The sequence below is a fragment of the Solanum stenotomum genome, chromosome 8 (assembly GCF_019186545.1).
Source record: "Solanum stenotomum isolate F172 chromosome 8, ASM1918654v1, whole genome shotgun sequence".
Lineage (NCBI taxonomy): Eukaryota > Viridiplantae > Streptophyta > Magnoliopsida > Solanales > Solanaceae > Solanum > Solanum stenotomum.
The window spans coordinates 6,111,784-6,123,259 of record NC_064289.1 but is presented as its reverse complement, the minus strand read 5'-3'; the positions used below and the strand labels follow the sequence as shown (position 1 = coordinate 6,123,259).

At 37.5% G+C, this 11,476-nt stretch overlaps 1 protein-coding gene across 2 annotated transcripts; it reads right to left on the bottom strand.

Moving 5' to 3' along the window:
- Window positions 1-457: 457 nt before the first annotated feature.
- LOC125872697 (uncharacterized) lies at window positions 458-10,906 on the bottom strand. 2 transcript variants are annotated; one of them, XM_049553458.1, is made up of 11 exons: window positions 10,796-10,906; window positions 10,584-10,676; window positions 8,700-10,467; window positions 8,254-8,602; window positions 7,380-7,464; window positions 7,200-7,256; window positions 6,753-6,812; window positions 6,453-6,674; window positions 2,913-3,187; window positions 1,623-2,793; window positions 458-1,195 (listed from the first exon to the last, which is right to left on the bottom strand). In XM_049553458.1, exons 3-11 carry the CDS (start codon window positions 10,336-10,338, stop codon window positions 728-730), a joined length of 4,326 nt encoding a protein of 1,441 aa, XP_049409415.1. In that variant the 5' UTR covers window positions 10,339-10,467; window positions 10,584-10,676; window positions 10,796-10,906; the 3' UTR covers window positions 458-727. The 2 variants fall into 2 exon arrangements, with proteins under 2 accessions (XP_049409415.1, XP_049409414.1); XM_049553457.1 differs by having other exon boundaries at window positions 10,584-10,897.
- Window positions 10,907-11,476: the final 570 nt, after the last annotated feature.

Genomic DNA, 11,476 nt, shown 5'->3' with positions numbered 1-11,476 from the left:
CCCCCCCCCCACCCCCCACCCCCTACCAGCCCCAAAAAAATATTAAGTTTGTTTTTAAAAAATATTTTCAATTTCAACAATTATTTTCTACTCTAGTAAAAATAAAAGAAAGTTTTCAAAAACATTTTTCATTCATAAATCAAACACTAAAAATCTTTTTCGAAAAATATTTTCTACTCACCAACCAAACATGAGAAAATAAGTCAAAAATCAACTTGTTTTCCAAAAAAACATTTTCTAGGAAAACATTTTCCTTCATACCAAACACACCCTATGTTTAGAATGAAATACAGTTAGTTGTTTGTAATGTATAATTTATATTTGTATCGAAATATGGAATATATCACTGTATCTCAACCTGTGTTAAACATGCTATGTCACTGTATCATTGTGTTCTTTGGTATTTACTCCATCTGGTGTCAACTTAATTCAGTGGTATTAAGCTGTTCCCATCAGAAAAGATATTTTTGATTTTGTTTTGAGGAATTTGATTCACCTTCATTTGTTGAATTCAACAATAAGTTAACAATTAATGTTATATACATACTACATTCATTTTCTTTTTTCCAGAATAGACTATTACAGCTGCACTTGCAGAGCTTGAACCTTACCAGAGCAGCAAGAGAACTTTCAAAAATGGGGCAAACTACCCTCCCAGCCCTAACATGTCATATGAGGCAACAAAAGTTAAATCAGCCAAGTTTTGTTTCCCATCATTAGAGTAAAATCAACCAAATTCATCTTTCTTAGTACTGTTCGGACTTTCCACATTTGTATCAGCAATCAAGCTTGTGTCTGTTTTCCTTGAAACTGTTCTACGCGCACGTTTCCTGGAATTCCTGTGTGAAGAGGCAACAGAAGATTGGTTCACCTGTTCAGGCATGTCAGAAGCAGACTTCTGTACTGTAGGGTGATCTCTGTCCCACTTTGCTTTCTTTCTAGACCTCTTGGAACAAGTAGGATCTTGGGGTTTGCCAGCAGAATTACTGGAATGTCTAGACTTAGACTTGACTTGGGGAGAAACCGGCCTAGGTGGATTCGAATTCAAGCACAGAGAACTGGGCTGGTCATGTGTTGCTTTGTCAAACCTAGTAGCATGGTCTTCAGTAATGCTACAGGAATTTCCTTTTGAATTACCATGTGTATTAGGTACATGTTGATCATAAGAGTCGTCCAATGCAACTTTATCCATCTCCTGGCCAAAACAAAGTTATTGAGCAAAATAAAAGTGAGAAGAAAGTTGGTACAAGTCACCGTAAGACTGCGAATTCTGAAGTTTATGCTTGTTTTCTTTTCTTTTTGATGAGAAGATAGAGAATGAAGCTTATGATGTAACTTAGTGTTGATGCAGTAGTTTCTGGGTGCACAATGTTTCCTAAAGTACTAACAACAAACATAACATTATTACTTGCGCACAGATGAAAAACAAAATTATCAAGCTTGTGGAGTAATAAGAAAGATTGGCACTTTACCACCTAATAATAGAAACACGGGGAAATCCCTGACATTTTTTAGTACAAAGAAAACATGATAGAGAGAATAACTAATTTGGGAAGCAATAACTGGACTGCCTTAATGGAAGTCCTAGAATTTTTTAGCAGAGAGTTATTTTCAAGAGGTACCTCATTTTCATCATTGGTTATCTCCTCAGATTCAAATATCTCCTCTCCTTCTGAGTCCTCCATCTCCTCACACTCAAACTCTACACTTTCTCCTATTTCTTCCTCTGAGTCACTGAGCTCTTCCTGCTCCATCACAATTTCTACAAGAGACTGGTCTTCCAAATCATCAACGCCATTTCCAGTTTCTTCATCGCTGGACAAAATCCTTGCAGTGGCACCTGAATCACTCTGCTGGGTGGTTCTATTTGGAGTTCCATTGTTTAGAGGATTTTGATCTCTAGAAGCACTAGTCGGTGACCTTCCCATAAAATGGTCAGCCACCCCTCTGCTTCCAATAGCTTTCTGTTTACTGGACGTGAAACTCAAGTGCATCTCCAAGTCAACCTCATTGCTTTTTCCCATAGGGCTAGAGGGTATAGAACATGCAACATTTGAACTACTATCAACAGCATTCTGAACTTGAGTGCACCATCCTCTTGATGTTTCTGAGGTACAAGAGGGTCGTGTAACAGCAGATGCAACTTCCAAGTCACAATTTGCATCATCAGTTCTTTGCAGAAGCGGATGGAAGTCAAAACCAGATGATATTGAAGTTTTATCCCCGGGATTAGAAGACTTGTCAAGAAAGTTAACAGTATGGGCTGATTGGCGTGGATGATGAAAGAGGCCAAGATTAGGTTGACAACCTGAAAAGAAATTGAACGAACTGGATGTACTAAAACTAGAGTTAGACTGATTATATGGCAAAGGGCCATCTTCAGGGGCCCGGAAGAGTAAGGGATGCATCCTTAGACCTGACTCATCCTTTTCGTTTGTAACATTCTTATTATCCTTCGACAATCTGGTTTCCTGTAGATTCTGATTACTTATATTGTTCCTCCCAGCACTACTGCTAAATGGTCCATCTTTCACAGAATAGTTAGTATATGGCTTTGCAGCATTTGTAGTTTTTGGGATTGCATTGTCTCTCACACCATCACCAGTAGAAGCATCCCCACCAAAAGCCCTTGGATATGTTCCAACATGATAGCTTTTGAAAGCCGACTGAGACATTACTCGAACAGATGGTGGAAGATTAACAGGAGGCAGACCTGGCGCTAATTTAACTAACTGCCCATTGTTAAATTTACGGGCTCCGTTTCCCCGCGAAAAAGACTCAGTTTCTGACGACCTTCAAGTCAGATGATAAGCATACTGAGTCAGCACAATGGAAATGCAGAATGTCTGCAACCTCAAAATAAACATGAACAAAGAAGCAAAAAGAAGAGTACAAAGATGCAATAGAAGTACCTCAGAGAAACAGGGAACTCATTAGAGATATGGGATTGCCAATTTCTAGAACCATTGTTATTCATCTTTTCAGCAACTAGAGAACTCTCCACGCCCAATAGCTGGAGTGGAGGAATTTTCTCTGCCGGGTTTGACATAGAATGATTCACTAGGATGCTGGATACAGCAGGCCTCCAATCTGCCAAAAAGGCCTCGTGAACATAAGCTTCCTCATTTCTGTCTGTACAATTATCTGCACCACAATTTTCTTCGATAGCGCTGTCAGCAACATCATCCTGCATTTTTTTCATGAGCAAACACATGTTTATATATAACTGCACCCAGTGGATGCATTGGAAATTACAGAGCATTGAAGTTATAGAACATTCTCTAAAGTGTAGGAACCAATAGAATCCATTCATCAATCATTCAATTAACTCAATTTCAAAAACAAAACAATCACTCAATTAACTCTGCGGTCTGCCTCAATCACAAACTAGTGATTTTGGCATCAATCGACGGACCCTAAACGTGCTCAGAAACATGCATCAAAACTCATCAGCCACATCTTAATATAAAAACAAAGGATTTACATTTTAGTCTACTGTTAACACAGGTAACACTTTTTTTTTTTTGATAACCGAGAAATCCGTCTGTGACCCGCCCTTTGGACCCAATCATAGCCTTCTAAACTCGGTGGATAATGGTCCTGCCTCTCTACCCTTCTCCACTTAAATACCAGGCTTCGCTTTGTATGGTATGGCGCTTGAACCTACGACCTAAGCCACAAATCCTCCAGCTTTTACCACTCGAGCTAGGCCTTGGGGGTCACAGGTAACACTTGGTAAAGCCTCTTTTGCTTAAATTGTCCTGAGATAGACTTGCCTCATGAACTACTATCCAGCCAAAGCACAAAACATTGGGAAAACCTCTAGTTGCACAATAATTTACCAAAAACAAGAAGAAAAAAAATTCTACTACATGATGGACAACTCTTCGGCACCAACACATAAACATTTATATCTGTAGCCATGCAAGGTACAGGCATTCTCAGCTTAGCTAAAATATTTTGCACGTACAAAAGATCACTAACAGGCCTTAAATATAATACTGATAGCAGATAGCTCAAGTGTGTTTATAAATCAATCAACAATCAGTTACACATCAAGCACAAACTTGCTGGGCTTAGATATATGAATCCTCTACATTTATTCCAATATATTCTAACCCCTCTCATTCCAAAATTGGTCCTTTAAGCTTAACTAAGGGTTCTCTAAAACTGGCAATATCTCACAATAATATTTGGAATTAAAAAGAAGGAAACTGACGTTTAGTATCTCTTCGAAAGGGTTCTGATGATTCTAATCAATGATTAACTTCTTTAAAAAGTAAGTTAGTAACCGTTGGTTTAGAAGAACTAAGGCTTTGTCTATTTAAATGCCTAGTCTTGTCCTTTCCAGGGTACAATTCCTCTTCTGATCTTCTCCATTCCAAAATACTATTCTTCTTTGTGAGACGTGAAAAACAATCAGCCAAGTCACTGAATTGCTGCCAATTCTTCTTTGTTCCTTGTCAATTCTTCAACTAACTTCTTCTTCCTATACAATCATCCCTATATTGACATGCTAGTTACCAACCAACCTAAGAATACTCCTTCTGCTGGCAAAATCGGATCTAATTTAAGAATAAAACTAACGACTGAGCTTGAATCACAACAAGCTGGTATCGCCAAAATAAATCCCTTTTTTCCATTGCGTCTGTTCTTAGCTAATTCACAAGAAATTATGTCTTTAGGGGACTTCCCTCCATACATGCCTAACTCGTCCATTCTTAGGAGATTCAATCATCATGCTGTACTTTGAAGTTTACATAGGACATGATCAAACCATCCTACGTGATATTCTTTCAGTTTATCATTCGCTATGTCTGCCACTTTGCACACTGGGCCTGATGTTACTGAAAATTCACGGATAACGAATGCATGATGATTAGAAGATTAATTATCATGTAATATTAAAAAGATTGATCTACTTCTTTTAAAAGTCACAAAGCAAAACGACTTCTATATAGATGCAATGAGTCCCTCCCATTTATTATTGTTACCCCAGACCTGTATATCATCCATTAGGTTTAGACTATCTATTTATTATATATCCATTTTTCCATCACTATTGCAATACCTTCAACTTTAGCCTTGAATTGAGAACAATGTTTTGAAACCCAATCAACAAGCAGTATGAAACATAGTGAGTTGGGCCATAGGAAAGTGGAGCCTACTATTAGGGGAACCGTAATTGAATCATAATAAAACAGAAGACTTTGATAAGACTCTTAATTTTTCTGAGAATCATAATTTGTTTTTCTTCCTCCTCCAACCACCAGCAGACCATAGTTATTATTTTTCTTTCTCCTCCTGTAAGCCACTGTCCACACTTTTGTATCCCCAGATCCTTGTTGCTTGGCCCACACCCCAAAGACATCATGTTCTCTCCTCTTTTGCCAGTTCAATGAAAGACCATAATTAATCGGTTTAAGGATAATCTCCATCCTTTGCTATAGAAATTTGATTTCTCTTAAGTAATCTCTTCTGTAAAAAGATTTTCAAGTAGGCTATAGTACAATACTACAATCTATTCAACACCTAACTATAGTCAAACAAGCATTAAATAATATCTTAGTCATAACATCTATGAGTATTTCGACATATTAGATAATTAGATCACTCCTAGTCAAATCTAATTCTTCCAGCTCTGGCTCACAGATTCAAAACACACTAATTTCAAGATCACTAATCCAGCAGGAAACCAATAATCACATTCAATGCAAGTCTACGATAGCTGCAGCAAACTGGCCTAATCTATAGTAACTGCAAGCAAGTCTAGTCTACTTTGATAATTGTGGCTTACTAAAGAAAAAATCTGGATGTAAAAATAGTAAACTAAATCCTTTCAACAAAAATTGAGATTAGGATCAACTAGAGATTATAAATAAAAATTTGATGATCTAAAGATAGAAGAAGTCAGACTAGCCGCTAGCCTACACAATTAGTCACATTACATGATCAGATTTAATACTATATCAAATGAACCATATATAAACCAGTTCATGCTAGAGCAAGAAAACCCATCTAAGTATGAATGTCCGTGAACTGTCATTAACCAAGATTCAGTATAAAATTTGACCCAGCTTCTAATTTCTAAAAAGAACTAAGATTCTTAGCTGATTCCGCAATCATGACTATATTTCAGAACAAACCTAATTAAGTCTCACATGCAATAAGAGATTTTTCCCTATTTCTACCAGCTCCATGCTCCATATTTGATGGTAATTACTAGAACTTGGCTAGATGACGTTTACTGATATAGTGATATGGCAATAAGAAAATCAGAAATATATCTACTGCATAGGTGAAAGATACAATTCTTGAAATAGTGATATTAAATTTTTTCACCCGACTGTAACAGAACATACTGGTGAGTCAGATACTTCTTGACAAAGTACACCTTTGCAACATCGACAGTGGATGCAAAACAGCAGCTTGAATGGAAGACGTAATCTTACCTTCTTTCTGGAAGAAATATGCCAAGTTTCCAAAGCACCAGATTTTAGTTTTTTTCTCTCTGATTCATACAACCGACGTTTTGCCTTCTTACTAGCATCAGATATATATGATTTCTGTGTTCCAATAGCAGTGCGCCACTGCCGGGGTAACAAGGAAGGATCTCTATAAGGAACAATAAACTTCCACACAGACATCCAATCAAGCTTGAACACCTTCAGGCCCTGCGTGATCATGACCATGTAAATAGTGAAGCAGCGAATGATGATACTGTGGAAATGTATGTTGCCATGTAAACTTACCTCTTCAATACGTGCAACCTCTTCTGCTGTCAAGGGAGAGTTTTTCATCCTCCGAACAGCCTACAAGAGTCATTACAATATTATTTACCATGATCTGAATAACATCGAGAATAATCCATCAAAAAATGCAGTCCTAGCAACATATTTTGAAAATACTGAGTAACTGCAAGAAAAGATCATAATTGCAAGTTGTAACTTGATTTGATGAGTCGGGAAATCATTGTAGAGTTAAAGACATTCTTGGAACAGTTGAAGGAGTGGAAGAGAGATCATCAATTTCAAGCTGGCTTCAACATCTCCAGCATGTCCCAAGTCCCAACTGATAGAATGAACAGATTGGGGAAGGGCTTTTGCTGGAACTTTTGTGGCAGTTAAAATAAAGCCATAATGTTAACACTATGATTGCTTCTTAATGTTCTATGTGCAATACTGACACTAGTAATAAACCTTTATTGGATTATCAGGTGCTTTAGATGATGAGCGATTCTTCTGTCGGACAAAAATCTGCAAAAAGGGTCAAGTATTTCACCATGTTAAGCACAAGTTTAACTCTAAAACTACAATGAAATCAAGAGGATAAATAACTGACAACAGAGTTGTTGCCATCGAAAGTGCACGTAAAATCACCTGATGCTTAGATTTGCAAGGAAGATACCGCTGCTGAATTGCTTTCCAATCTGTATTATACTCCATCAAACCCAATGCTAATAATCTGCACCAGATGCCAAGGTTATATTACTACACTAATCAATAAAGGTAAAAGCAAAACATCAACATATGGGTAAAATGGGGATCATCCATAATATTACAACTTTAAGAACCTTGTAGGGAATTGATGAAACTGCCTTAGTGAAAGACGAATAATACATTGTATTTAACAAAAGCACAATGAAAAGACTGGGGAAATCTTTATTTCAGAACAACTGCTAGGTTTTCACAGATATAGGTAACTAGCTTCACCCAGTTGTTTTCATACTTAATAGACGTAACAGCATTCTTTTCCTCTTTACGACAACACCTAATATTGTGTCATGCTGAGAAATAAGTTGCAAAGATCATTTACTTGGGAGATACTTCAGAATGCATTTTTTCCATAAGATGTGAATCCCAACATTCCAACTTTGCAACTATGAACCCTAAAAAATTCACTACTTTGTCATTATCATGCTGAGAAATAAGTTGTAAAAGAGATCATTTATTTGGGAGCATTTTCAGAATGCATTAACTTTTCGTGAGATGTGAATTCCAACAATCTAACTTTGCAAACTCCGAACCCAAACTAAAATCAGTACTTTCTCTTTTCTTCCTATAGCAAGGAGCTTAGTTCACCACCTATCACCATGGCAGAGACTGACGAATGTGGAGGAGATGAGCAATACCAACTAGCAAAAGCAAGCAGGCACCAAAGTCACAACAATTTTACAATCACGGCCTAGTCAGTAAAACAACTCATTTCATAAGAATACTGGTGTTGCACAAAAATAAAAGGACATAAACTCACTCATCCTCTGCATCAGTAAAAAGCAGTCGGTTTGCTACCATTGAAGGGGGTGGCTTATGGGGATACAGAGCAGGATTAAACAAAGGATAGAAGCGCTGAGCTAACTTAGCAATCTCATTTGGAACAGAAGCAACTGCCTGTTGTTTAGCTTTTTCTACTAATACAGCAGCCAGAGTCTTCTTTGATTTTCGAGAAATTGATGAAGAAGGAGGTACAATGTTTGAATACAAGGAAGCACGACCATCAGGTTCAGCAGTAAAATGAATATTTTGCACAGGAAACAAGGGTTTCTTCTCCGAGCAGCTGTCAATCAAACCTCCTACTTGCCGACATTGGTAATCTTGCACAGCTGTCAATAAATATCACCAGTGATAAATTAAAGTAAGTATCATAAACTGAAAAGAATAAGAAAATCAAATGAAACTTAGTGTTCTAACATGATATACCATGAGAAACGTCATCCATGAAGTCTTTAACTAATTTGATTGGAGCCACATCAAGAACAGATAGTATTGGACCATTTATATAAGGTACCCAGGAGCCTAAAGGGTATCCCACCTGATTATTTGTAATAGCTTCATGCCTTCCTCTTGAAGGAGAAATTCTTTCAAAAGGCTGCACCATGTTAAGTCCAGATGAGCAGTCTTGCTGCAAATCATGTGCTGAAGACATTTTGTTGGTAATTTGGACAGGCGAAATATGCAAAGGTTCATCAGATACCGAAGGACAAACATACGGGGAGAAGAAGCAAAAACTGGGATATGGCACACTCCTACTTGCTAATACTTCATCACGTTTACGAAGCATTTGAGAAATCAATTCCCCAACATTAGAAGCAATGTGCCGTTTGGCCGGCTCAAGAACACAAACAGCAAAAACCTGAATAAGAAGTTGAACATGCTCATGTATCAAACAATGTAATTGTCCTATCTGATGGGGTGTAAATCCATTCACAAAGCCATCATTTGCAGGCAGCAGACTGGATGGAGGCATTGTGCCTTTCGCACCATGTACGGAATAAGGAGAAATGGGAAGATATGGTAACAAAGGGCGTAGTGGCCTATCTGGCAATCCTAAAATCTTATTCTTGTTCTCAAGAGAAGATCTCTGGCGCCTGGTTTGCCTGGTCTTAGGTCTTCGACCAACAGCCTCGTACTCTTCAATATCATCCTTCAGATGTTCATCAAGGTCACTCTCCAATGCCTCCTCAATTTCAAGCTCAAAATCTGCATCATTGTCTTCATCTTCATCATCAACATTTTCATTATCTTGTATATTTCCAGAATTTCCATCTCCACCATGTAAAACAGCTGCAAGAAACTTCCTGTACTCTTCTTCATCATTGACATTCTGAAGATCATCCTCGTCATCAGTCTCCTGAAGAAATGTCTCAAGTTCATCAAGTGTAAAGCTAGCAAGTGAGTAGCGTGCTCTAGTACGCTTACATATAGCATCCTCATTATCCATATCTATGATGGATCTACCTGAATTTGCTATACTGTTACACCCTCCAACTGAAAGATCCTCGATGTGATCACCCCCTCCATTCAACACAGTCTTCTTGTTATTTGAAATTCCACTTTCAGGTTCAATATCTAGAGTGGATTCTCTCTCCTTAGGTTCAGAAGACGAAATTTTCCTCAAGTCTTCTGGACAAGCCTCAGAAGAAGCTCTATTTCGCATCACAATCTCCTCACCAAGTTCTTTGTCATCAATGAGACAATCCCGTGAAAAATCTGGCAATCTTTCTTCGCAACAAACTCTCAACGATTCATCAATGTTCTCTCCACTGTCAACGGCATCAGCATCCAGACCTTCGATTTCTGAGCTCAAGCTTGAAGAAGCATCTAGAGAGACAGTTTCTTTTAACAAAGGATTAAAATCCATATCCTCGTCCTCATCTTCATCATACTCATTCTCGTTGTCACCCCTGTCACAATCACCATAAAGGTGTTCACTCTTTTCTTCATCAGCCTCTTGTTCTCGAGGACTTCCACTGTTGGATAGGTTGCCGCGTACCATGAAAAAATTATCCTGATTGGACTCCTTGACTTCAGTAGATAATGCAGTTGAGCTCAAAGACATCTTCAGCACAAAATTTGAAATAGTTTATACCGAGGAACACTGACAAACATTTAAATAAACAACAACTCAACTGTATCATCAAAATGACAAATATTTGCCTCTTCCTCTAAGAGGCTCCTCCACATCAGCCTGTTGACATAGAAACCAACTCAAATTTTACACTTTTACATGATTTCATGGTGAACATAAAAAAAAAAAATGTTAACTTTTTTCAATTTTTAGAAAAAACAGTCGGGAATATTTACCTGAGGTCTATATGAAATTCAATGGTTATTATGGAACTAACAATTGAACAATGGCTTCAGAAACAAAAACTTGCGGTTCGCCCAAAGCTCCAGCTGTTTGGAAGAGGTGATTAAACCACTTTAATTCCTCCAAAACTACTTCTTCTTATGCCAATTTGCTGCTGTAACGTCGCCAATTCAGGTAAATTATTGACAAAGATGAATCAAAATACCTAATTGATCGTAGAGAGCGTTCAACAATGGCCGATCAAACACATGCCACTGCCAGATAGAAGGATTTTGCGTTTTGGATTCGGAAGGTGAAAATTGGGACCCGGAAACCCAGTTGGGTGGGTACAGTGTGACTTTACGCTTTTGCCCAATTTTTTTTTTTTTTTGATGAAACGTGCTTTTTGTTTTCCTCGGTAAAAGCTTCTGTTCTTTCTATAAGATATAAATATAAATAAATACACCAAATCAAAATAATCCTTAATTAATGCTAAGAGTAAAACATAAAAAAAATATTATTTTTTTTTCATAAGTTAAAAATGAAAAATAAAAATAAAAAATTATTTTTCAAATAATGAACAAGTAAAAATGAATACAAAAAAGTAGTGAGAAAAAAAAAGATATATTGTATTGTATTTTAGGATAAAACAATAGTGGAATTTTCGCATAGTGCCACTAATTGCACTCCATAGCAATAGTTTGTTAATTATGATTCGTAGCTACATGTTATAGGGAGGAGAATGGCAAGTGAGATTGGAAGAGAGAGGAGAAAGGTGAGCGAGGGATGGAAGAGAGTGGGAGAGGGGTGAATTGCATATGTAGATCGGTTAGATAATTGTATATTATACATATGTATTTGTATATATGGTAAGCGAGATTGGGAGAGGGAGGAGAGAGGCTAGCGA

Bases quoted from the DNA above. Each gene is read 5' to 3' on its own strand.
- LOC125872697 (XM_049553458.1), bottom strand. From the start codon at position 10,338: ATGTCTTTGAGCTCAACTGCATTATCTACTGAAGTCAAGGAGTCCAAT. The intron at 7,465-8,253 runs GTGAGTTTATGT...CATCTGGTGCAG, and splicing joins TTTACTGATGCAGAGGATGA to ATTATTAGCATTGGGTTTGA. The intron at 3,188-6,452 runs GTAAGATTACGT...AAAAAAATGCAG, and splicing joins ATATTTCTTCCAGAAAGAAG to GATGATGTTGCTGACAGCGC.